The following is a 25,278-nucleotide window of genomic DNA, read 5'->3' on the forward strand; positions in this document are numbered from 1 at the left end:
GGTAACTGATGAGCAGCTGGGGGGTGACTGGGGAGCAGCTGTAAAGTTACAGGAGAGAATCCAGTGGGCAACTGGGAGTAACTGGTCAGCAGCTGGGAGTAACTGGGGGCAGCTGCGGGTGACTGGGGAGCAGCTGTAGGGCTACAGATAGAATCCAGTGGGCAACTGGGATGAGCTGGGAGTAGCTGGGGGCAGCTGAGGAGGGGGCGGAGACGGGGGTAGGCGCGGGGACCGCGGGGACGCCGCAACGATATCGCCCCGCCCCCTGCCCCGCCCCTCGCTCCCAGCCCCGCCCCTCGCTCCCAGCCCCGCCCCGGGCTCCGCCCCCGACACCGCCCGTCGGCGGCGCTCGGGCAGGCGTGACTTACGGCGCCGTCGCGGCGCGATGACGTGAGCGGGAGCGCGCGGCGGCGGGTCCCGGCCTCTCCGCCATGGCGAAGACCGTGGCCTATTTCTACGACCCGGACGTGGGCAACTTCCACTACGGTGCGGGCTGGGGCTGGGCGGCGGGGCCGGAGGAGAACGGGAGAGGCGGCGGAGGGGCCGGTCGCGGACTCGGGGCGGGGGTACGGTGCAGGCCGGCCCTGGCTCGCCGGGGCGGCCTGGGAACGGTCCCCTCGCCCCGTCCCGCGGCCGAGCGGGCCCGGTGGGGGGTGGCTCGGCGGGTCCCGTCACGTTCCAGCGCTGGGCCCGGCCCCGGGGCTGGCGGGCGGCTGGTGTTTCCCCCCCCTCGGTGACTCCCCGTGTTGTTTCCCTTCCAGGAGCGGGGCACCCCATGAAGCCGCATCGCCTGGCGCTGACCCACAGCCTGGTCCTGCACTACGGGCTCTACAAGAAGATGATCGTAAGCGGTGCTCCTCCTGGGGCTCAACAGGACCCCCCCCAACGCAGGCAGCGGGGGAAGAGGGGGCTGCGGTGGGTGGCTTTGGGCAGGCAGCCACCAGAGCGGGCGTTTCAGGCTTCGGCATGTGTGAAAGGTGCCGGAGACCCGTGCGCCGTCCTGCTGACTTCAGTTGTGGCCTCCGTGTTAAGGCTTGGTCTGTGTTAGTAGGTTCTTGGCAGCTTTCTTGTGTCGCTGCCTCTCCTTCAGTTCCACTTTTGGCACAGCAGGTAACAGAGTTGTTGCAGACAAGGTTTTAAGCAGTCTCTGGCATTCTCATCGGCCTGAGCCCCCACCATACCACCCAGAGCTGCTTTGAAAGCCACCGCTGTTGGCTGTTAGTGTCTTGTTCAAACTTGTGCATATAGTGTTGTGCCTGGAGCTGCAGCAGTGCCCCTGGGGACCATGCATGGAATTCTGGTGTCCGTAGCCCCTTCTAGAAAGGACCCAGCAACCACTGTGGACCGTGTGACCATAGAATAGTAAAGCTCAAAAAAAACCCCTCCAGAGGCTTGCTAATTCACCTTGATGCCTTAATGGGGTTCACTAATCCCACCTCATACCTGATTGGTGACTGTCCAACCTGTTCTTCAAAGCCTTTGTTGTCCAGCCAGCTCAAACAACTTAGTCCAGAGCTCTCCATTTCTTACTGTTAGAAAGACTTTCTCTTCCTGAAATCTAGCCTGTGTAAACCTGATAAAACATGATCGGCCTGTAGCGATAATCAAAAAGAAAACTTAAATCTTCATCTTTCAAGAAATGAACTAGTTTGGGGATAGTGGAATATCACTACGAATGTGTGGTACCCCTCTTTTGAATTATTTTATTTCACTTGGTGCAAGTGGGATTGAACCGTGCTCCTTTCCCTAGAATCCTTGTTCAGTTTTTTGACTGTTCTTGCAGCATAGAACAAATGAAAAGCTCTCAGGAGTACAGGGCATGTAACTTAGTGCCTCATGATACAAGATCAAGGCAGGAATAGTAAAGTCTTCTACCATTCTGCCCATTTTGATGTGCAAAACATGCCACATGCAGCTGCTGATTGTTTTGGGGCATCTCATTTTGTCTCATATTGGCTTATTCTTGCTTTTGGTGCCGTAAGATTGCTTCTCAGCTGTTTCGGACTGTTGAGCGATTTAATTCCTGGGCTGACTGGCACGGTTCCAGGTCATGCTATCTGATCCAGAGGCTGGGTTTAGCTGCTGCCTATTGTCTCCACAGCCTATGACCTGTTTGATGTGCCCTGGGAAAGGGCCCGTACCCAGAATGTTATTCTAAATGTTGTAGGCTACAGCCTCTGGCACTTCTGGTTTTATGTACATATATGGGCATACACACATGCATTTACAGTGTCTTTTCATGGGAATTACCTCATTAAGAGGTGAAGAGCACTTCCGTCACAGTCATCATCATGTGTAGCTAGCAAACAAGGAGGGGAGGTGAAAGGAGGGCACAAAACCGTCATTGCTCTGATCTGCGAGGGATGTTAGGACTTTCCCCTGTCCTTCCTCTTTGTGCTTGTGCACCTCACCCTTCTGCAGTGGGGCTCTGCTCCTTGTGATGCTCTGCAAACCAGCCACTTCCCCTGTTACTCATGAGCCTGAACTGGGTGACCCCGGAGCTTACTCTGAGGTGTGTGCTCTCAGAATGATTGTAGAACTCAATAGTGGGTTGTTGCGTGTAGTTGTAGATGATTGCAAGGAACTGGTAATAGTTGGGCTTGTTTTGAGGCTGTAGAGAAGAAAGCGTGATCAACTTGTTTCAGTGATGTGTTTTCACATCTGCGGCATGCTTTAGGGATAAATCATGAGCTGCTGTGAAAACATGGTGACTGCGCAGAGCTGTCGGACAGAAATGTGCAAATTCCAGTCCCTCTCCAGCTAGACCAGGCACTTCTCCAGACTATGATTAGCTTCCCAGGTTCCCTCATCCCCACCATTAGACATAAAGCAAAACTGTAACCAACGTTTACTGCGCCCTCAAAGACCTGACTAAATATTTAGCTGTTGTGGTACCAAAAAAAAGCCTGTCCTTAAAAGTCACTTCTCAATCACTTGAGAATCAGGCGATGTTAAAATCAAAGTTGTATCACTGTGAGCACAAGAGAGCAAGGTTAGACCAGTGGTTTTAATTCTGGCATGTTTACAGTGTCTTTTCCACTATATGGGCAGGACAAGGTGCAAAATTCTTGCAAGCGTGATGGCAATACAGTTTTCCTGCTTTTTATTTTTTAGGGTAAAGTCTGAACAGCCAACCACTACAAGTGGGGCAGAGGGAAAAGCTACATCTCAGCTGCTTTGTACCTGCCTGTCCATGCTGCACAACTTTGTCATTATCTCTAGCACTGTACAAGTGCCTGGTGTTTGGCATGGGCTCAAGTTCCAGCTCTTCCACTGCCAGCATATCTGCTTCTGTGGTGAGAGACTTGCAGATTGAACAAGAGCAAATAGAAAATAAGCTGTCCCAAAACTAAAGCACAATATCAATTTTTAAAGGAAGGTGCTAAAATGGACCAGTGGAACAGTTCCTTGATGCAATATATAAATTTGATTTGGTGTGTTTAAACATCAGAAAAGCTTTCCTATGTAATTAATACAATTCCGTAGTAAAATCGCATCCAGCCACAGTGACTTGCTCTTGTGCTTGCAGGTGAATGAAGCCGGAGTACACTCAGGCCACATGGAATCTTTGCAGAATTTATCTTTCAGATTTTTACTGTAGATGTAGGAACTCCAATGAGTAACTTCCCTAGAGTTGGGATTTTTCTTGCAGAAAAAGCAAAAAGCATATTCTGACATAACGCTTCTAAATGTCAGATCCATGTCTGAATGAGGCAGTAGGCAGAGCTGCATGCTTCACCATGTTTTTAGTCTTGAAACCCTTTTCTGGGGGTTATATTTTCCACAAGATGCCATCATGAAGCTGAAAACTGCAGAGGAAACTTCATCCTGAACAGTCAGTGACTGGCAAAGTTACAAGCAAATAAAAGCGGGGATTATGGTCAGTTGTGACTATAAAAGGTCCTCTTAACTTTGTGTTGTGGTTACATCACTATCTGCCCTCTCTGCCTCCTCCAAATAAAAGGTCGCTGTCCTGTCAAGCTGGGTTCGCCTCTTTGCAGCTTTCTCAGCTTCCCTGTGGCTGCGGCACACAAGAATGTGGTGAACCGAGGCTCAGTGTTGCTGAAAAAGGGGGGGTTGTCCTGCTGCTCACCTTCCCTGCTTCTCTTCTGTGTCTTCCCCCTGCCTTTCTTGTGCTGCATTTGGAAGCTATTGGATCCCTCTGTGAACTGATGCAATTCAGTAACTCATCAAAACCAGGAGAGTTTTCTATGGAGTTAGCAAAACAAGGCGGCAGACAGAGGGGACTGAGTGCCAGAGCTTGCTTAGGAAGGTGGGTGGGATTGCTGGGAGCAGGGTGAAGGGTGGAAGGAGGCAGGTTTCTTCTGCCAGCAGCTGAGTCTGTCTTGAAGCTTCTGGTCTTTTTTTCCCTGCCTTTTCTGTTTTGAGTCACACATCCCTACTTTTTATTGTCCAAGAGAGCCTCTGGATATCTGGTGAGAGCTATTTCTTCTCCGTGATGACTCCTCAGCATTGGTTTTGGTCTTGTTTGATTTAATCAGCTGTCTGGATTCCTGGGAGGTACCTGTGCAGAGCCCTTGTGGGGAATAGGTCTTGCCCTCACCCTTAGCAGCTGCACTAATGGCTTGTGCTTGTGAGTCGCCTCGTCCTTCTTGTCTGTCAGAGGCAGCAGGCTCTGAGAAACACTGCACCCCATGCATCCATGTGGAAAACACCATACCACATGCAGATCAATTCAGGAAAGAGGATGATGGGTTTGTTAGGGTATATTATGTCTCTGAAAATTAAAGTGTTTCCTGCTTAGCCCAGGAAACAGGCACATTGGTGCAGTTGCCCTGATAATCTTCCCTTCGGAGACAAGCTCATGCATCTTACTATTTTTCTCATGTTCCACTTTATAGAAAAAGTGCATGCTTTAATTAAGAGAAATTGGGAAACACAAAAAAGATCTCTTACTGATTTCAGTTCAACTTTAATTTCTTCTCGCCAGGTATGTGGTGTTAATTTTTAACTTCCTGTACGTTGAGGTATGTGTGTTAAGTGCCAAAATGGCAAGCCTGTATTGTCACAAGATCTTTAATTTTAATCCATCCAGTTCACTGACGGTTTTTCGCCAGCTTTCCAAAGGAAACAAAGCTTATGCAACTCTTCCGTCTGTGAGCTTTCTCCAAATAACTTTTGAACCTATCAGCCCATTACAGGCAAATCGGACAGAGGGACCAAAACCACCCCTATATCAAGGTCTTAAAATTGTGTGAAAGCTGGTGACTGATTAGGGAATAGTGCCCTACAGTGAAGAAAAAGCTGTAGTTTGAACTCAGCTGTTTTATTCTGCTGGCTTGCCCAAGGAGGGATGTGTGCACAGTGGGGGAAGGAAGGCATCGGAGAGTATGTGGCAAGAGCTGCAGTTATTATGAGAGGCAGGAGACGTGTTTATGGCTGAAAGAGAAAAATCAGTAGGAAAGCAGGCTTCATGGGGCAACCTGTTGAATTTAAATAAACGTGAATGTCAGGAAGCCAATGTATTGGAACGTTTTTTGATATGCCTTGTGCAGGTCGTTCGTCAATTAGCTTGAGATTTCTTACAGCTAAAGCAAATGCAATTTTGGATGGGAAATAAGTCTTGCCTTTCTCTCTTGAAGGTTTTCAAACCATACCAGGCATCCCAGCATGACATGTGCCGATTCCACTCCGAGGACTACATAGACTTCCTGCAGAGAGTGAGTCCCAATAACATGCAGGGATTCACCAAGAGCCTCAATGCCTTCAACGTGGGCGATGACTGGTGAGTGCTCTCTGCTTCCCGCGAACCCACAATCGGAAAGGGTGCTCCTGCATTGCTCGTGTTCAGAGAGCTCTTTTAGAATGTCCCATTTCTTATTTGCTCTTAACCAGAATGAGGTGCATGTCCCTCCTGTCTATATCAGATTACTGGAACCTCCTTGATTCCTTTCCCTTCTCTTTAGATCTTGCAGTCCTCTTTTTTAGATCTATATTTAAGCTGTAAGCTTGTGGGGTTAGAGACTGTATCTCTACTTGTTCTTGCGGAGTCTCCAGTTCTTCTTGAACGTACTAACTATTTTTTAAATAATTGCCTGTCATTTTAGCTGCCTTAATATGTGCATGTTAAATTCAAGACAGCTTTGAGAGCCTGATTTTCAGGTAGAACTAAGGACATACTCGTGGTTCTGTACAAAACTACATGAGATCTTGTTGAGAATGTTCAATTCCAGTCTTTAATGCTTGTGAGAGATGAAACTTGAAAGAAAATTATGGAAGGGCTCTGTGGGTGACCGAGGAAATAGCAATATGCCTTGTCTGGTTGAGGATTATAAGGGCTGTCAGAGTTAGATTGTTCTTACGTACTCTGTGGAGGTAAAAGCTGTAAGTACTAGCATGGGAGGAGTTACATTAGCTAGAGAACAGTGTTATCCCAAGAAGATACTAGTATAGCCTGGTTTTTAATATTCAGGCTGAGAATCAGAAGACTGTTTGTAACCTTGCTGCTCTGATGATCAGAAACCATCTTCTTATCAGAAAAGAAAGGGGAAATAAAACCCCATAGTCTTTAAGCCATTGCTTGTCCATGAATGAAATGTATGACATGGTGCCAGCAAGCTGGTGACACGGGGGCTCCAGGTCCTGTGTTTCTATACTCTCCCGGTGCCTGGGCTGGCTCTGCGTGGTGGGATGGATCAGACCTCAGTGCTGTCTTAAGAGCAGTGTTCACCTCTGGTTGCAGTATACTGCATGCTGGGCTGGGGGCTGGTAGCAGGATCTTTCAGATACAGCAGGGAGGGGAGAGTGCAGGAGCAGACCAGTCCTCCCCTCTCCTGATGCAGTGTCTCGCATCATGTCCTAGCTCTGGGCATATGTCAGCAGGGCTGCAGGACAGATGCTGGCACACATTGTGAGCAGGGGAGCCTTTTCAGGACTAGCTTGGAAGCTTTGGTAATCATTATCAAATTCGCTGAGGTTCCCATTGTGTTTCCAGCCAGATTGCTCGCCTGCTGGTACTCATTGTGTTATAAGCAGGGTCAGAGTGACCCCAAATGAACTCTTTCACAGAGAATGAGTTTTGGTCTTGCTCAGGTCATGTCCCTGGACAGTTTTATTCCTAGCTTTGCTCTGGAGAAATGGGGAGGAATGAGAAGATGTTCTGTGTTTGAATCATGGTTTCTTTTTCAGCCCAGTGTTTCCAGGCCTCTTTGAATTTTGCTCTCGCTATACTGGGGCCTCCCTGCAGGGAGCAACACAGCTGAACAACAAGGTAACTGCGTTGATGTGCTTATCTTTTGAAACACAGGTGTAAGCCAACTGGTTTTCAATTTAAGGAGAACCTCATGGATTTGTTTTGTAAAACAACGTAGCAAGCACTGCTGTGTTGCAGTGTAAATACCTAGTACTATAAGACTTAAGCTTGAGACCATTCTTGTACTGTCAGAGGCAACCATTTAGTAGATATTTAATCTGGAGGGAGTCAGAGAGTACTAACGTTGCAAGTACTGAAGTCACAAAGTACCCTCAGTGCTGTAGAACAAACCTGGGGTCTTCAGTGAAACTGGCTGCTGGGTGACCTCGAGAGTGCTGCTAGGTCTCTTCTATGGAAATGCACTAAATGAGGCCACGCAGAAGGTCTGAAGAAGAGCGTTCCTCAGGTGGGTATAAAAAAAATCTACGGAGGTTTGAGTCTTTTAGAGACCTGAGAAAGCTGTAATAAGGGTAAAGAACAAGTGCAGGAACAAATTGTATGTGCCAGGTGCTCTGCCTGCTGTTGCCTGGAGGGGGAGCAGTGGTGGTGGGAGATGATCTTTTCTGGTCTAATGGGGAATGTAGAGCACAGGACTAATCCAGTATGGACGTGATGTAACCAAAACTTGGCGGGGCTAACGATGACGATGGAGCTTTGGAAAGGCCTCTGTAGGAAAAGGAAAGACGGGAAGGGTGTTTGAGCCACAGGGCTGGGGAGGTTGAAGTGGGTGCAAGGTTGTTGTTACCACATTGTCACCTTTAACTAAGTTATCTTTCCTTTCTTAGATCTGTGATATTGCAATAAACTGGGCGGGGGGCCTGCATCATGCCAAAAAGTTTGAGGTAATGAGGCAAGTCTACATATTGCTCTGTCTTTGAGGCCCAGGCTCTGTGTTGATCCTGTTCTAAAGCTGTTCTGTTTTCTCTCTCTTGCAGGCTTCTGGGTTTTGTTATGTTAACGACATAGTTATTGGCATCCTGGAGCTGCTCAAGTAAGGACATGGGGCAAATGCAGTACTGTCCTGGCTGGCATGTGGTTTCCCCCTGCTGCTTCACTGTTCTCTCTCTCTGTTTCCCCTCCTCGTTTGCCTTTCTAGAATCCAGGAAGGCCAACAACTTGAGTTTTTTCTGGCCTCCTCTTCAGGCACAAGTAGGGGGGCTTGAGAATTAGAATATCTGGCTCCAGTTTTGTTGCATGCAGCTTAAGGGATACGGAAGAGTTCTTCAATTCCATTTCTCATCCATCTGTGAAATACACATTTCAGGGTCACCTGAGTCTCTGCGTTTTTGCCACAGCGAGCCTTTTGTAGGTAAATGCAAATTATGGCTCACTGAAGACAGTTAAATGACTCGAATCTTTCTTGACTTGCCTGAGTGGCTTAAGAACAGGACTTGAGCAACACGTGGATGATCAAAGGACACTTGCTTTGAGTAGAAAAGAGTCAGATTTGGTTTTTTCTTTTTAGAAAATGAAAAATAAATTCAGAATGGGAGGAAGAGTTACAGAAACACCTTCTGTTTCTTGGATTAATCTGTGATTTTTTTTTTTTTTTTTTTTGTACTCTCAAATGCCCTCCTTGTCACTGAATCTGAGGCAAGATGTTATGGAATTAAAAAAGATTTGGGGTTGACTAGACAATAGTTACATGACTGGTGGCAAGTTTACTCGCTGTCAGAGTCAGATTTATGGGATGCACTGGGGTTTCTTGTACCTCCTGCCCTGCTCTGTGTTTGGAACTTCAGGTCTTCACTGTGTATCTCTGCACAGCCATTTTCTAGTCTCACGAGTCCCATATGCCAGAGGCTTCAAATACAGGCCAGTTACCTCTCATGGGAGCTTACAATATGTCCCTCTTCTCTTGTTCTCTGTTTTCAGGAACCATTTCTGTAGCAGGTGGCTGTATACTTGAGTTTGCTTCCCACCATGGGAGTACTGTGGTGCCTCTGGTCTTAGAAGGTCCCTTTCTCCCTTTACCAGTGTGCAAGGGCTGTGTGTATACATCCCCTTTTTCTCCTTGCTGTCATTTGTCTACAGGACAAATAATCTGGGCTGCCTTAAATAATTTTTGTCTCTTGGCAAGGTATTGGTCTGCTAATCAGCATGGGTCAGCACCATCAACCAGTTTGATCAGATCACTGCAGACATGCTTAAAGCCATGGTTCCAAGGCAGCTGGCACGAACCACATGCTCCTCCTCTCTGTTTCGATGTTGTCTTGTTTTTTCAGGCACCTCCCCAGTCCTCTAGGGTTTTGGTGTGGATGCTAGATCCCCTGTTCTTTGGGGATGGACCAGATGCAGTATTTCCTTGTGAAAAGTTGGAGAAGTTCTTTCCAGCCAAGCAGGCAGCTCTAGGGATGGCTTGGGGCAGTGTCTCCAGTGCTCAACAGCATATCAGCTTTGACCATTACCCCAGTGAATTTACTTGTGATGATTTCCCCTTCTTCACCCTCTGTCTGTGACCCAGCAGGCGGCTTTTCCAGTAAATGCAGTTCGGCCTGGTGTTCTTGGCGCTAGCTAGCTGGGACATAGTGCTGACAGTACTCTGGTATGTGGAGGAAGTGAAGTGTTCCTACCTCCTCCTTGGCTAGCTTACCTTTCATTTCCTTTTATGATTAAAAATTGTTGGAGCTCTTAAAGATTAACTAACAGCATGTTGTTTGTAGAAGAATCAAAACCCATCAACTTTCTAACACCCAGGTGGTTAAAATAGGTTCTCTTCATGTGCTTTCCAAGACATTTCTGGCCCCATCTGAAAACCTTTTATTCTAATGTCTATTTCCAAGCACATCAGAAGAAATTTTTTTAGTGGTGGGGCATGTTTGACTGTATACAAATGTCTTGTATCTAAACCATTTGATATGTCTCAGGTGGGACAGGTGAGTTCTTTTGGCAGGTGGGCTTGTGGGTAGATGTCGGTGGTGGTTTTCAGAGTGCCAGGTGATACCAAGGCATGTGGGGAATAGTGAGGCTGGGGGCGGTGCAGACAGTAATGCTGCTTTTCCTCATGTATTCAATAGATATCATCCACGTGTTCTATATATTGATATTGATATCCATCATGGAGATGGTGTGCAGGAGGCTTTCTACTTGACGGACCGTGTCATGACAGTGTCATTTCATAAATATGGGAACTATTTCTTTCCTGGTACAGGTATGTATTTTCCCTTAGTGTGAACCTGGCCTTGCTTCAGAATCCTTTGAAAGCTCTGCTGGAGTATAAAAGTGTAAAATCATGAAATCAGAGCTGCAGGGAGAAATGATGGAAGAAAGGGCATGGAAAAGCAATTAGAGAGGAACAGAAGTATAGTTATTTGTAAGAAAGAGGGATCCTAGCTAGGTTAAGAGATCTCAACCCAGACCAGATCTGGCCTTCTGGGTCAGTTTCTGACCTCTGAAGTCTCAGAGCTGTTATGACTCTCCTGTCTTTCCCTGGCCAGGTGACATGTATGAAGTTGGTGCAGAGAGTGGTCGTTACTACTGTCTCAATGTGCCTCTACGAGATGGCATTGATGACCAAAGTAGGTGTTCCCTGCCATTTCCCCTTGCCCAGGCGTTTGCTGGTCCTTCTGCTCCAGAGCCATGACAAATCTACCTTTCTCTCCAAAGGTTATAAACACCTCTTCCAGCCAGTCATTAACCAGGTGGTAGATTACTATCAGCCCACCTGCATAGTACTGCAGGTAAGAAAGCAAGCCTCTGTGCACTTGTCCATCCCTTTCAGAGGCTGTAGGTTGGAGGGGGCCGCTATTGATGCGTTATGTTCTGTTCCCAGGGAATCAGGGTTGGTGTGTCTTAGCTGAGCTGCTGTCTATACCCTCTGGTGAATGAGGGTGGCCAAGGGGTGGGGATGCTGATGTGTGTCTGGAAAACAATGCCTCTGTAGCAAAAATTCAGTTGTTCTTCTTCTCTTCCCCAGTGCGGTGCTGATTCTCTGGGTTGTGACCGTTTGGGTTGTTTTAACCTCAGTATAAGAGGACATGGGTAAGTACAGCGGGGCTGGGGCAGAGCAGTTAGTTGAAAGACCATCCTTTAGTCTGAAGGGCTCTAATGAGTCCTCTGCTGTGAGGCTTGAGCTTTGACTTTGGCCTTCCAGCAGCACCAGCAGTTTTGGTTTTGGTTTTTTTTTTTTTTTAACTCTTGTGTGACAGGAGGGTGTCTCAGAATGAGGCTTTGTACAAGGTGCTGCAGAGCAGTGGTTCACAGAGTAGCGCATGGTTCAGGCTCCCTGCGTGGAAGCCCTGACCTTCAGGTGTATCACACCAGCTGCCGTGGTGTTCAAGTGCACAGTGGCATTTCTGACACATGAATGTGTGTTGCAGCTAACAGCTCTGGCACTTTTTTGTTTGGGGTTTGTAGGGAGTGCGTGGAGTATGTAAAGAGCTTCAACATCCCCTTGCTGGTACTGGGAGGAGGTGGTTACACAGTTCGCAATGTGGCACGATGCTGGTGAGTCTCTTATCTGCTTGTTGAAGGTCACTGGTTAAGCAGTTGCTGTGGGCTTTGTCCCTGCATGCACCACATAGCTTTCTCTGGACTGAGATCATCTTATTGCATGTTTTCAGGACTTATGAAACGTCATTGCTTGTAGATGAAGCAATTAGTGAAGAGCTCCCGTACAGTGGTAAGTTGGAGTTCCATTTTCCCCTCATTAGCTGAGCTAAAGTATTTGTTATATCAGCTGAAGAACTACACTTCTATTCTGCATTGACCAGAGATAAGACCAGGGCCAAAGTGACTGCACTTTCTGATCTTAGAGATGGCCTTAGTTGTCTCCTACCACCCTGTTGTGGTTTAACCCCAGCCAGCAACTAAGCACCACACAGGTGCTCGCTCACTTCCCCCTCACCCAGTGGGATGAGGAAGAGAATTGGGAGAAAAAATGTAAAACTCTTGGGTTGAGATAAGAACAGTGTAATAGGACAGAAAGGAAGAAAATAATAATGATAATAATAACAATAATAAAATGACAATAATAATAATAAAAGAATTGGAATATACAAAACAAGTGATGCACAATGCAATTGCTCACCACACGCCTACTGATGCCCAGTTAGTTCCCAAGCAGCGATCCCCTCCCCAGCCCCAACTCCCCTCAGTTTATATACTAGGCATGACGTCACATGGTATGGAATACCCGTTTTGCCACTTTGGGTCAGGTGCCCTGGCTGTGTCCCCTCCCAACTTCTTGTGCCCCTCCAGCCTTCTTGCTGGCTGGGCATGAGAAGCTGAAAAATCCTTGACTTCGTATAAACACTACTTAGCTACAACTGAAAACATCAGTGTGTTATCAACATTCTTCTCTTACTGAATCTGAAACATAACACTATACCAGCTACTAGAAAAAAAATTAACTCTATCCCACCTGAAACCAGGACACAGCCACCTGTAGACTTTGCTGGGCAGACATGCCCTTACCGTGTCATGTATCATTTAATTTGGATCATTTCCTATTCAGTGACCTGAGTGTTACTTTTGCTCACGCTTTTGTTTCATGTAATTCCTTGTGGTTGCAGACCTGTACATCACTGTGCTTTTTAGGATCTGGTCACTCCTAGCATGGTGGGAGTGAACTCTGCTTTCTGCAGAGCAGTGCAGGCTGGCTCCCTTGCCTCTGTGCTGTAACTCTCTTGCTCGTTCCATCACAGAGTACTTTGAATACTTTGCTCCAGACTTCACCCTTCATCCTGATGTCAGTACGAGGATTGAAAATCAGAACTCCAGGCAGGTAAGTGCTTGTAGCCTTATTGCAATATCAGCTATGTACTTCCAAAACCCTGTGGTTGATGCTCTGTCCTGTGAAACCAGGTAGAGTCCAGGCAAAGAATTCTTGCAGGGTAGAAAACTGATGAAAAACAAGCAGAACCTTTCCTCTGGGATGTTGGAAAGTCTCGTAGCATTTGAGAACCTTGCTGGGTTGTCTTACTGTTTTTCTGTGTGCTTGAGTATCAATGATTGAATTAACTCTCCCACTTCCTCTGCTCTGACAAGTAGCTTTTTGCACAAATTTGTTTCTCATGGCCACTACATAGACAATGCAGGCAGGTAGCAGTGCTAACAATTGTGGTTCTATGCAGACTGCCAGATCTCGCTGTGGTGATCCCTCTCTGTTTTTCCTGTGTAGTACTTGGATCAGATCAGGCAGACGATATTTGAGAATCTGAAGATGCTGAACCATGCTCCCAGCGTGCAGATCCATGATGTCCCTTCTGACTTGCTCAGCTATGATCGCACAGATGAGCCTGATCCAGAGGAAAGAGGCTCTGAGGAAAACTACAGCAGGTACCAGATCTTGTTCTGGAGAAATGGGCTTCCCTTTCTGTCCCTGCTAGGATGGGCAGATGATACACTGGAGACAGTCTGTTTCCTAGAACAGATACTAAGTCACTTCTGAGTCTCTGGTTTTATCCAGGAAGCCTCTCCCTAGAAATGTGTCGTCTATTCGCATAACATTTCATGGGGTGTTTGGGTGCAGGGCATCTTCTGACCTTTGGCAATGTGACCTAGGCATTCTTTGGCCCCAAGGGTGTCAAGGCTTTCCTTGCTGATAGTGATTGTCTTTCCCCCAGGCCTGAAGCTGCCAACGAGTTTTATGACGGTGACCACGATAACGACAAAGAGAGTGACGTTGAGATCTGAGGGCTCTGATGTGGGGCTCTGGACTGTGGGGGGTCCCGCATTGGACATGGGTGCTTGGAGCAGATAACTGGGCCACGCAGGAGCCAGTTAGCCCTCCCTTCGTATTTGATTGCATGCGGTGGCAGCAGAAACAACACTACTGCAAGCTTCCGCTACCTGGAGAGGCAGAGAGCAATGAAATGTGTTCCTTACTTTCCACCATGTGTCATGGTTCCAGCTGTCAGCACTCTGGGAAATGGAAATTCAAGTAGGCTCCAATCTGTGCTGTGTACTGGATGGCAGCTGTGCAGCTGCCTTCAGAGCCTGACCCATGCCGGTTCAATCACCTCCTGTAACTCCCATGCAGGCTTCTGCCAGCAAGGTGGGAGCTGGTGCGGTTGTGCCTATGATCTCTGCCTCTCTTCAGCAGCAACACCTGATACGTCGTACTCTGCCTGGCCCTCCACTCAGGTACCCAGTTGACTGTCCTCTGAAGCCTGCACTGAGAGTTGCTTCCTGATGTCCCTTCTAACCATCTGATGCTCCACAGCTCAAGGAAAACTATGCGAGAAGACAAGGCCAGCTGTGGAATAGGGGTCAGGAGTGTCCCTGGAGCAGGGAGCAGCTTGATGGAGCAGGATGGAAGAATGTATGCAGAGCATAGTCTTGTTCATTCCCCACCCCACCCCCCTCAGTTTTGTGTTCACAAATGAGTACTGCAACACTTTGCCAAGTTGGACCTAAATTCCCTGTTTTCTTTATTCTTCGAGAGGCTAAAATCACTGTGGAACAGAGGTTTGGCTGCCAAGGTCAGTACATAGTGTGTCTTGCACCTTTAATGTAGCTTCCAGCTGTGTTTTCCAAGTTCACACATGGCCCTTCTGTGTGTTAGCAAGAGATTTGGGCTGCTTGCTCCGAGTGGAAACCATTCCCTCTTGACTGTACCCAGGAGATGTCGCTCTGCTTGTGGGTGAGGGGAAGCTGCTTCCTCCAAGTCCTGTCGTCTTGCCCTCACACAGCAGAGATTTCTCTTGGCCATCCCTCAAATCCCAGACTTTGCTGCTCCTCCGCTGGAGTCATCACCTGGTACCTGTCGTGGTTTGGAGTGTGCCATTTGGGGAGGCGAGAGGGGTTTAGCCTCAGACTGTCTGTACTGTTCTGTTTGTTTACCAATGTCTTTAAACATTAAATGAAGAGGCAGTATTTTTCTTACCTGACCTGTTGTTCATCTGTTTAATGCTCACACCTTTTTGGCTCCTGTCCTCCCAAGGATTGAGAATGTGCCTATCATCTGTGGCAGAGCAGTGTCCTCTGCTGTCTGAATGAATGGAGGGCATTCAGCTCCTCAAAGTATATGCTGGTGAGTTTTCAGCATCAGTGCACAATGAGGAGAGTGCCCTGAATTCCCTTACAAGAGGTCAGGTGGGCTGGCAGACACTCCTGCTTATGCCTCCAGTTCCAGTAGAAGCTTTGCAGGAAGCTGCAGAGCTGATTCAAGAAACCTTTCCTGCAACGGTTTTAAATATCATGGTTTCTTTGAGTTGCAGTTTCCATAGGAGTCTGTTCTTTGCAGTCTCACTTCCCTAAAGCCCCTGTTGGTGATTATTTTTCTTTGTTTCTATAGACCTGTCGCTATCTCCCTCTTCGCTCCCCCTCCCCACATCCATGACACTTGTCCTTGATCAAATAAGCTCATGCTGGCCTGTATGGATTGACATTCCTCTTGTGTCTAGTCTCTGCCAATAAACCTGTGGAAAAATGGAAGAGGTAGAAAAGAAAAAGGTATCTAAGAGACACCAACTTGACCAGATCTGTTGATGTGTTCACAGGCAATGCTTATTCCTGTTAGGATCTTTGCACAACTGCCAGCCCAAGGCTTCAGCTTTGTGGGGAGGAGGTAAAGCTTGGCCAGAAGTGAGCTACAGTTCATGTAACTACAGTGCGAAGAAGGCAGTAAGTCAGTGTTGCTCCCACTAGGTGTCCAGAGAAATAAGTTATGGTAGAATTAGACTAGGCGCAGAGAGGGGTGATAGCACAGCTTCTGTATGAGGAATGACTTGATGGATGAGGATTCTTAGCTGGGGTGAGAGAACTGAGCTGGGAAAGGATTTGTAAGGTCTGTAAACCCACAAATGTTGGAGAGGGTTTCTCCAACTATTTAGATATTAGAGGAGCATCAAATGAAACTAGCAAGGGGCCAGCTCAAGATAGAGGTTGCTTTGCACACACCTAGTTGAGCTGTGTAAGCTTTTGCTGCCAGGTAGTGTGAATGTGGGTTCAAAAAGGGACTGGGGTGGGGGGGAATCAAAGTTGTTAACAAAGACACTTCTGGGTGCAAATTGTTGGTGACTGGGTGAGTACTCTGGAGAAGTATTGCTGTGCGCTTACCCTGGGCTTGTACCATTCCTGCATTTGTTATTTGGCCACTGCTGTGTGGGCACTGGGCTAGATGGACCTTACACTGAGCCCTGTTTGGTCAGCTGTATTTGTTTCTAGTATTCTGTAGCTGAGAAAAATGTTCTTTGCAGATCAGAAGACGCAAAATGCTGCTCCAGTGACTAGCCAGACTTGTGAAAAAGAAATGCTTGTGTCCAAATAGAAAATAAACTTGTTTTATTCCAGCTTGCCATCTCTCCTGCTGCCAGAGAGCTGGCTTGTTCTCTCTGCTGCTGTCATCACCCCCTGTACCAAAACCGATTTACAGGGGGAATCCAGGCTCCCACTTCGGGTAACAGGAAGTGTTTACTTTTGGAAAAAAAGGGAATTCCCCCTTGTAATTCTCTCTTATCTGTGAAGATGGGAATGACCTTACTTTGCAAACCCCACAGCCAACTCCCCCCCCCCAGCACTGTCCAGGCTTTCTCTTTCCAGAGTGCCGCTCTGTCCTGTGTTTCAAAACAGGGCTGGAAATTTGGAGTATCATCTTACCTAGGTTTCTGAAGGTGGTTTTGTTTTTGTTATTTTGGGAAATAGCTAGGAAACAAGTTCAGTCTGTAGAGATTTTTTTTTTTTTTTCCTTATAGTTGTATTTTCCTACTGAAGCAGAGCTCTCAAAAACAAGAAACTGTGCACTATGCTTTCTATCTGATACTGCAGGGCTATTGGAGCCACGTCAGACCAGCATTTATTCCTGGCATCGCCCAGTTATGGACACCAAAGTGCCGGGGTAAGACCAGGGTGAGCCTGACACTGCCAGCACCCTCCTAGATATCCCAGATAAGGTGCCAAACCTCTACCTCCTGATCTGTAGCTGGCGCCGAATGACTGGTAGGTTGCTCCCTAAAACACAGGATGGGCTGGCAACAGCTGAAACTAAATGAGGCCCGATTTTTAATTATCTGTAGGAAACATTTGAGAACACACACTTGCACACCTCTGTACAACAACGGTAGTTTCCAAGGCGCAGGACTGCGCCGAGCTGCAGTGATGGATGGGCAGCAGGGGTCAGGGGAGGGTGAAAACGGTTTTGGGTGCTCTAGAGCATGGTTTTTCCTCTCTTGCTGTTTTTTCTTGCCTTTTTTTTCCTTGTCCCTTAGCCCCTCCTGCCTGCGGAAGACCCGGGGGATGCGCCCCTTACCCTGCGGGCGGGGCACACGGCGGGGTGGGCGGGGCCGGGAGGCGGTACCTCATGAATATTCATGTACGGCGTGACGCTGCCTGGGCGGCCTCATGGCGGCGGGGCCGGGCGAGGGTCCCGGGGCCGGTGTCACGGTTCCGGGGCAGCGGGCAGAGCCGGCTTATCCCGCCGGGTTATCCCGCCGGGTTATCCCGCCGGCTTCTCCTGCGCCTCCGGCTTTTAGAGGAGCGAACAAAAACTCGGGTTTTGTTTGGGGTTTTTTTCTCCTAAATTATCGCTGATCGGTACAGAACCACTTATTGTACCATTTGGGGGGTTAGTTTAGGTTTAGTTGCTGCTTGGGTGCTTGAGGCTGGCCCCCGGGGCTTGGCAAACTGCGGCGCTGCTTTCCTTTCCTTTCTGGGAAAAAAAAAAAAAAAAAAAAAACCAACTGTGTTTCCATTCTATGTTTTCACGTTTACCCTTTAATTTTGCATTTTCAGGAGACTCCAGAAATACTGAGTTTAGCCCTCGGTGTTGCTCGTTGTGGCTTAACGCCTCAGCCCGGGGTCCCAAGGCTCTTTGCCCATGAAAAGCCGGAGCAGGAGGTGTTAGTGCTCCTGTTACAGCACCCGGCTGGTGGCTGCGGTGAAAATCTCTCCCTGTGAGTTCATAAAAACCCGAAGTGACGCTGGGGGAGCGTGTAGTACACGAAGTTGTGCTTGTGCGTTTTAATAATCGAGCAATGCCGTTTATTTTCAGGTTTTGGTGAATGGACGCCAGAGTGTGGGATCCAAAGCTTTTCAGGAGCTCCTCTGTCATGGAAAGTGGAGACGCAAAACCTGGCTCAGTAGGGACTAAGTAGGGTCCTGATTACAGGTCTGTGGTTTCTTTGTGTTTCCCCTTGTCCCTGGGGTGCTGGGCTTTTGGAGTTAATAAGCCTGTTTTGAAACTGCTGATTTTCTAGGCTGACTGTTAAACCTTTGTCCCTTCTAAGAAAGGGAAGAAATGTTACCTCCTTCTCTAGTCTTCTGTTCAGCCTGTTAATTAGTGAAAAAATCTGTCTCTTGCAGTTTTCTCTTTGCTGCTGATATTATTATTATTATTATTATCATCATCATCATCATCCTCCTCCTCCTCCTCCTCTGCCAAGGGTCCCAGCTCCTGAACTCAGATGGCGTTTGCATGATTTTGGGAGTGCAGTGGCCTTTATTGATTCCAGAGTGTGTGACTGAGATCGTAAAGTCTCTCTCCCAGTCCCTGATCCTGTTGGATTGGACAAAGGCTAACAATTACAGAGTAAATTTTCCTAACAGCTCACAGAGGTGAATGATGCTGCCTTGTTTTTCCTCTCACTCAGAAGCCTTTGATGTGAGCCACAACTCCTGCCTTGGGGAGGATTTTTCTTTTTCTCCTCTCTACAGCCTAACATGGGCTGGAAGGCAGGTTTCCTTCTTTCCTAATTTCATTTTCCAGGATGTGGAAAACAAACTTAAGCTCTTCCAGCCAATGCACAGCCCTGTTAGGTGACATCGGTGGTTGGGGAAGGTATGTTTTAAGTGTTTGGCCAACAGTTGTTAAAAATGCACTTTTTCCTATTGCAGACCCTTTGAGTAATGTCTGTGCTGGGCGATGCTCTTCCCTTCCAGCTGCAAAAGCAGAGGTGAGAGAGGCTGGGGTGCTCGGGGGGCTGTGCAAGCTTCAAGGGGTACAGTGATGCCAGGAGAGCTTCGGTCCCCTGGCATCATTCAGCCCCAGCAGCCCTTCCTGGCCCTGGCGTCGTCCTCTGTCATTCTTCTTGTTGTCCTTCTTGTCCCTTCTATTGAGTTTGGACTGAAGGGAGACCTTTCCTCCCTCTTTAGTGCCTCAGGGGTTCACCTGGGGTATCTTGTGTTTGTTTAATTGCTTTTCATTTGCTGTGCTCCGTTTAAAACTTCTTGTATATCTTTGGATTTCTGTCAATAAGTTAAGTAGCATTTTATGGACTAAAATAAAGGAAGTCTCTAGGATTTCTACCCAGGAGTTAGATGTCCAGCAGACTGTCCTTGTAAACTATTGTCAGCCTTCAGCCTAGTGAAATGTTTAGCATATGTTTAATGGTAATGTAACTCAAATGCCACTTAAATATACAAGCTCTGCCCTTGTTTCTGCGCTGCCTGGGGAGTAACTCCCAGCAGGTCATAAATGGTATGCTCTGCTGCGCTTTACCCATTTAAAAGAATAAATAACCAGAACTGCCTTCCTTAGTGCCTACACAGGGCAAGCACCTGCAGCAGTAAAGGCATGGATGCTTTTGGGCAGCTCCAGAGCCACGGGTAATTGTATTCAGGTCACCAAACCAATCCCCTGGTTAGTCCACAAGACTCCATGCTTGCTCAGTGTGACAAAACTTTTTCTGGATGGAGGCGGATGAAGTCAGTGACCTGTATAAGCAGGTGTTCTAACTAGCCAGGCAGCATATCTACAGAAATCAAATTGCCTTCAACTGGAGCTATATGTCGTTGAACGCAGAGGCATGTTGCTTTTTACTTTCTTGATCTCAGCATAGGCTACTGAGAGGTGTGTGGGGCAGGCAAACTCCTTTACCAGCCATGATCAGCCTCAGGGTTTGTGGTCCTTGGTGGAGGCTGAACTACTGAGGACAATTTTGCTGGTATGGCATTTCTAATTCTGGTCCTAGGTTTTCCTATTAATGTGTGTTATTTCATTAATTTGCCTTTGTGGTGTTTTGTAATTATTTTCTATTCATAGCTCTGAGTACCTTTGTGTTTTGGGGTTTTTTTTAATGGCACGTGAACTGTACGATCCTTTCTTTGAAACCTCTTAAACAGCTTTGGAGGAGCAATTTGCTTAGGACAGGGTTTAGGGAAAAGAATAAAATGAACTTGCCTCAATGGGCTGAAAACAGGTTTTGGATAGAGCCGCATCTCTGGTTTCTGTCAGAGTGGATTTTAGCTTTCTAATGAGACTAAAATCCGATGGGTATTTGATAAGCTTAATAGTAGTTGTATTTGCACCACATTTGTGTCGTAGCTTGTGCTGGAAATGATACTCTGCTTGCTGAACTTGTTCGCCCCATGAGAGTAGGTGTTTAAAAAATGGTGTGCTTTTCTTCAACAGCTGGAGGTGAACCTGAGCAAGGAGAAGTAGCAGCCTCTGAGGGAGAAGAATGTGGTGGTCTGGGGGAGGTGGTGACCTGTAACCTGCATCCAGTGCTGTGAGTATTTCTGACCCTCGCTGCTGCCTCTGCGCTGGGGTCGCCAGGAGCAGACACTCCAGGCTCTGCAGCGGCTGCAACACAAAAATTCCAACCTGGCTTTTATATACAAATTTCAGAAGCTTTTTAAGTTAAAACAGGACCTAAAACAATAGTCCCATGAATAAGTCAAAAGAAATGCACATACCTAGACAGCAAGTGTTAAACCTTACTGGCAGTAGTATATCACACCACGGTTCTTTATTTGGTTGCTTACTGAGGCCTTGCAGGAAGCTTTCAGGGAAGTGGTTGGTCAGGCAGTAATTAAGCCAATCTTAAATCGTAATAAAGATTCAGCTGTCTGTTGTTTCACCATTTAGCCAACTTCCATAGCTTGGTTTTACAGGAACAGGGGGATCTATCGAGCTCTCCAGCCAGCAATGGCATCTTTTCTTTTAATACAACTTTTTGAAAGTTCCTGGAAATTCTCTTTGCTATTCAGACTAGAGTTTTTGCTATAAAGAAAACCATGATGCATTCTGAATGTTTTGAGTATCTCTTGGTATGTTTCAAAATGTCTCTTTGCAAGAGAAAAAATTAGTGAAACTCCAATTTCAGAAATATGTAGCTTTTATGTATTAAAAAAAGTAGTGCAATGACAGGCCAACTTGCACATGTTTAATTTGGGGCAAAGCCCTCTGCTCTCTGCATGCAAATATATTCTGCCCTAAACCTGAATAAGCCTTGACTGCTTTGACATCCTTTCAAAATCTTGGCTAGAGATTTCCCACTAATTTCTGAGGCTGGGGACTAAGCTATGTGGCCATATTCTCTCTGAAGTTCACTTGATGCTTTTTTTTTGACAGTCTCTCTGGGCAGACTGCAATGAGACATTGCATTTGAGAGCTGAGTGTTTCTACACCTACTTTACTCATCCTGTCCACTTGACTGTTTTCAACTCCTCTGCCCCCTCATTACTCCATCTCTCCTCAATAAACACTGTCTGAACAGGTTGCAGCTCAGCCCTTTCTTCCTACCCTCGTGCCTGGCAGACAGTGCCTGCCCTTGGTTTCCTCTTGCTGCTCCTGCCACCCCAGCACTTGGGGTCTTTGCTCTTTCATGGCAGCTGATAGCACTCACACGTCTCTCCTGCAGTTCTTGGGGTTGACTTGCTGTCTTGGGATCCCATCATTTTTTCTCAAGATTTCTGGAAAGTGTTAGGATTCATGATGCCAACATGGTGTTCTGTTCGTGGAAAAAAAATGTACCCTTTATACTTTTCTTTTCCCATCATGTCTTTTTGTGGCATCTCAGCTACTTAAATCCATGCTGAGATCCGTGTTTGGGATGGAGCTGAAGAATTCCTGTGTGTATGGGCAGGCAGTTCATAGCAATGTGAATATTGGCTGTATCAGAGCTCAGTCTGGTGGTTTTCTGCATAAGCAACCTTTTCTCCTGTCTTTTCTCTGTAAGATGCAATTAAGGTGGGATCTTGGTGTGAGTGCTAACAGCCTTGTTAGAGCCTTACTGAGGAGCTCTGGAGGGGAGAGGGCATGTATCTTGTTCTATAAGTTTGGCAGCTGGCTGATTGCCTTCCTCACAGCTCCTGTGGGATATGGAGCAGATGTGAGATCATCTGATGCCTGAAGGCTTTTGTGAATAACCAGGCAAGAGCCTTCCAGTGCCTGGAGACAATCAGCTCCAGCTTGTGCCGCGTGGTGTCTGCCCAGGCACCTCAGGGCAGTTGTTGGTATGAGCAGGGAAGATGGTAGTGGAAGTTTCTTCCTCTTTAGTAAATCCTTACTGTACCCACACTACTTTGTTTTGCTTTTTCCCTGCTCTACATTTTCTGGTACCATCACCTCATCATCTACTTATCATGGGACTTACAAAATACTTTCCATCTCTTTGTCCAGCCCTGTGGGACTGCAGCTGATCCTCTTTCACAGCAGGGATGAGCAGGCTCTGGAGGCATTGACTGAAGGAGCAGGAATAGATAAGGTGGAGCGATTCCAGCCTCTGTTGGATGGCCTGAAGAGTGGTGACTTGGGGGCACTGAAGGTACTTAATTCCTCGGGTTTTTGTGGATGAGGCACTTGGAGCCTAGTGCAGGAGCTGGAGGTCTTGTAGCAGGATGGATCTGGTATGGATGAAATGCCTTTGGCTTTGCCGCTTTTTCCTGCTGCAGCTTTGTGTGTGCAGCTTTTCTGGCCTCCTTGTAAGTCCTGAGCCACTGACTTCCAACTCATGGAAGAAGGTGTCTCTTGAGTTTTTTTGTTTCATTGTTTTTTAGGTGGCCTCTATGCAGCTGATCAATACCACGATCTACCCTTCTCATGAGCTGGACTTCAGACTTGACATTGATAGGGAGCTGATACATCCTGGATTTCAACACCTCCTTCCAGTGAGGAGCACTTCATTTCTCCGCTCGATCTGGAAAGTGGAGGAGGCAGCCGGTGGTTCAAGCCTGACTTTGGGATGAGGTAGGCAAAAGTGAGTTAAGACCCTGCCGTTGCCTGACTAACTCCAGAGCCCTCCTCCTGGGCGAGACTGAAACTACACCTTTCCATCCCTACCTCCAGAAGTGGCCCCTGCACTCTTTCCACTCGAAGATTAGTTCTGGTATCATTCCTTGGGAAACTAAAACGCCTCATCAGAAAGCAGAATGGGAATTTTAGGGTTGTTTTTTGACAGGAAAGTAAGAGGTTTTAAGGAGGAGGTGGCAGGAAGAAAGTCTGCTTGCATGCAAGTCTATGCCATTGTCTGGGACCTGCAACCCAAGACCTGAGGGTGGTCTCCTAAGGGCTCTGATGATGGCATGTATGTCTAGTGCTGCTTGGCTGTGGTCTGCAGCCAATTTGCTGCTGTTCTTACTCCAAATTATTCTTAAAAATGTAAAAAATTGCCATGATCCTTCTCGTGCCTTTGCCTGCAAAGAGCAGAAAAGAGAAAATTCATAAATTCTGTCATTCACAGCTGTTCTGTTTTCCTTTTGTTAAAGTGGCTTTGTTCTTTTCAGTTGTGAGGAAGACTTGTAAGACTAATATTTTTAGGGGGAAAAGAGAAAAAAGGAGTATTATGCAGAGGATCCCCAGGGAAATCCTCATGCAAAAGGTGGTGCTCACCTAAAGGATTATTGAAAGCTTAAAGTTACTTGAAATTAGTTCCAAAAAAAAAAAAAAAGGTTAAATAGTCTTCAATCCTTTATTTTCCATATCTATGCACATAACCTCTCCATAGGTCTGCCACTGTGCTTAAATACGTCAAGAATATAATCTGGCAAGTTTGTGTCTAGAGCAAGCTCCTTTTAAATTATTACTTCTGTGCTTCCTTGCAAATGGTTGCAGAGTTCACGACTTTCTGTAGTCAGATGATTGTTGTGGATTTTTTTACATTTGTAGTTTATGCTCTCCCTTTTGAAAGAAGTTGACTTTCAGAAGAGGAAAGATACTGTGCCAAACCAAAACAGGACAAACCATTAGTTGGAAGAGAATAAAATAAAGCAACTAAAAGTACCACATAAAGCAAAGATGAAGGAAGGAATTTGTTGGAAGATCTAAGAACAGCTGAGGTAATTGCCACCTTCTAGTGACTGCTGAACTCTCTGAAAGTTGTTTTCTGAACTCATTCAGGAGTTGTTCCTGGGTGAAGGGCAGTAAAGGTTGCTGCCAGGAGGAGTGGTGAGCTTGCTGCTGCCTGCGTGAGCAGAGAAGGAACCTGTACTGCAGGGCCTGAGGATAAAGGTTAGTTTAGAGGAGAAATAGCTGATAGCCAGCAATAGGGGAGATGCTAGTCAAAAAGCTGAGGGTTGCCTGGTATGGAGTCTACTTGCCATTGATCTCTTGATGCTTTATTGCTTCTAGCAGAGATTCAGAGAAATGAGAGACCTCATGTTATCTAAAAAGCAAGCTTGTTATTTGAAAGAACTTAAAGTAGGGGTTCAGACTAAATGGTTGATTACTTGGTCTGCCTGAATGTCCAGACCCATGTCCTGGCTGTGACAGTGACTGAAAGCTGGTGCCTGGGGAAGTATATGAGAAAAGGGAAGCATCTTCTGGCCTCCAAGCTCATGTTGCTCCAAGACTGAGTCAGGTGTAGTTTCAATGTACCTGGTAGCCCTGAGTGGATTTGTTTTCCATAAGCCTGCCTGGTCCCTCCTTGAAGGTGTATCATCTCTGAGCATCTGTAAGATCCGGAGCAGGAGACCCTCAGCTCCGCTGCCCTTCATGTGAAGAGCTCCCTCTTACCATAGAGTCATAGAATGTCTCAAGTTGGAAGGGACCTGTAAGGATCATCAAGTCCAACTACCATTCAAAACTCTTGTTTGTTTTGAACCTGATTCGTGATCTTGCGGGATGGCTCCAATCTTGTTTCAATAGATGGTGAACAGCAGAATCCTCCCCATCCTTTCCATACCCCTACAATTCATCATTTTAAACCTCTGTTGTTCCTCCCCTTCACTGTCCTTCTACCTGGAGAAGTCCTAGTTTACTTGTTTGTCCTGCATGGAGAAGCCGTTCCACATTTTCCTCATTCATGTTCTCTGAAATCTTGAAAAGTTACAATTGGGTGTGTTTATGAAAACTCAATGACAAATACTTCATTGTGAGACCTTTCCTTATTTGAACCCGGGGCTTGCAGGAATATTAATGTTTTGTTGCTTTGTTGCCTTCTGCTGCAGACCTCTCTATTATAAGC

At 46.8% G+C, this 25,278-nt stretch overlaps 1 protein-coding gene across 1 annotated transcript; it reads left to right on the forward strand.

The window, feature by feature from the left end:
• The first annotated feature begins 369 nt into the window (after positions 1-369).
• Positions 370-15,045, forward strand: HDAC3 (histone deacetylase 3). The gene is made up of 15 exons (XM_052816446.1): positions 370-486; positions 762-844; positions 5,604-5,746; positions 7,150-7,231; positions 7,999-8,055; positions 8,149-8,204; positions 10,231-10,364; positions 10,651-10,731; positions 10,820-10,893; positions 11,130-11,194; positions 11,570-11,659; positions 11,776-11,834; positions 12,859-12,938; positions 13,335-13,492; positions 13,780-15,045. The coding sequence occupies exons 1-15, from the start codon at positions 432-434 to the stop codon at positions 13,847-13,849; spliced, it is 1,287 nt and encodes a 428-aa protein (XP_052672406.1). The 5' UTR covers positions 370-431; the 3' UTR covers positions 13,850-15,045.
• Positions 15,046-25,278: the final 10,233 nt, after the last annotated feature.

Source organism: Harpia harpyja, chromosome 20 (genome assembly GCF_026419915.1).
Source record: "Harpia harpyja isolate bHarHar1 chromosome 20, bHarHar1 primary haplotype, whole genome shotgun sequence".
Lineage (NCBI taxonomy): Eukaryota > Metazoa > Chordata > Aves > Accipitriformes > Accipitridae > Harpia > Harpia harpyja.

What these genes read in the sequence shown, in the direction of transcription:
- HDAC3 (XM_052816446.1), top strand. Translation starts at nt 432, where the DNA reads ATGGCGAAGACCGTGGCCTATTTCTACGACCCGGACGTGGGCAACTTC. An exon ending in CAACACAGCTGAACAACAAG is followed by an intron (nt 7,232 to 7,998) that starts GTAACTGCGTTG and finishes TTCCTTTCTTAG; the next exon opens with ATCTGTGATATTGCAATAAA. An exon ending in ATCATGCCAAAAAGTTTGAG is followed by an intron (nt 8,056 to 8,148) that starts GTAATGAGGCAA and finishes TCTCTCTTGCAG; the next exon opens with GCTTCTGGGTTTTGTTATGT.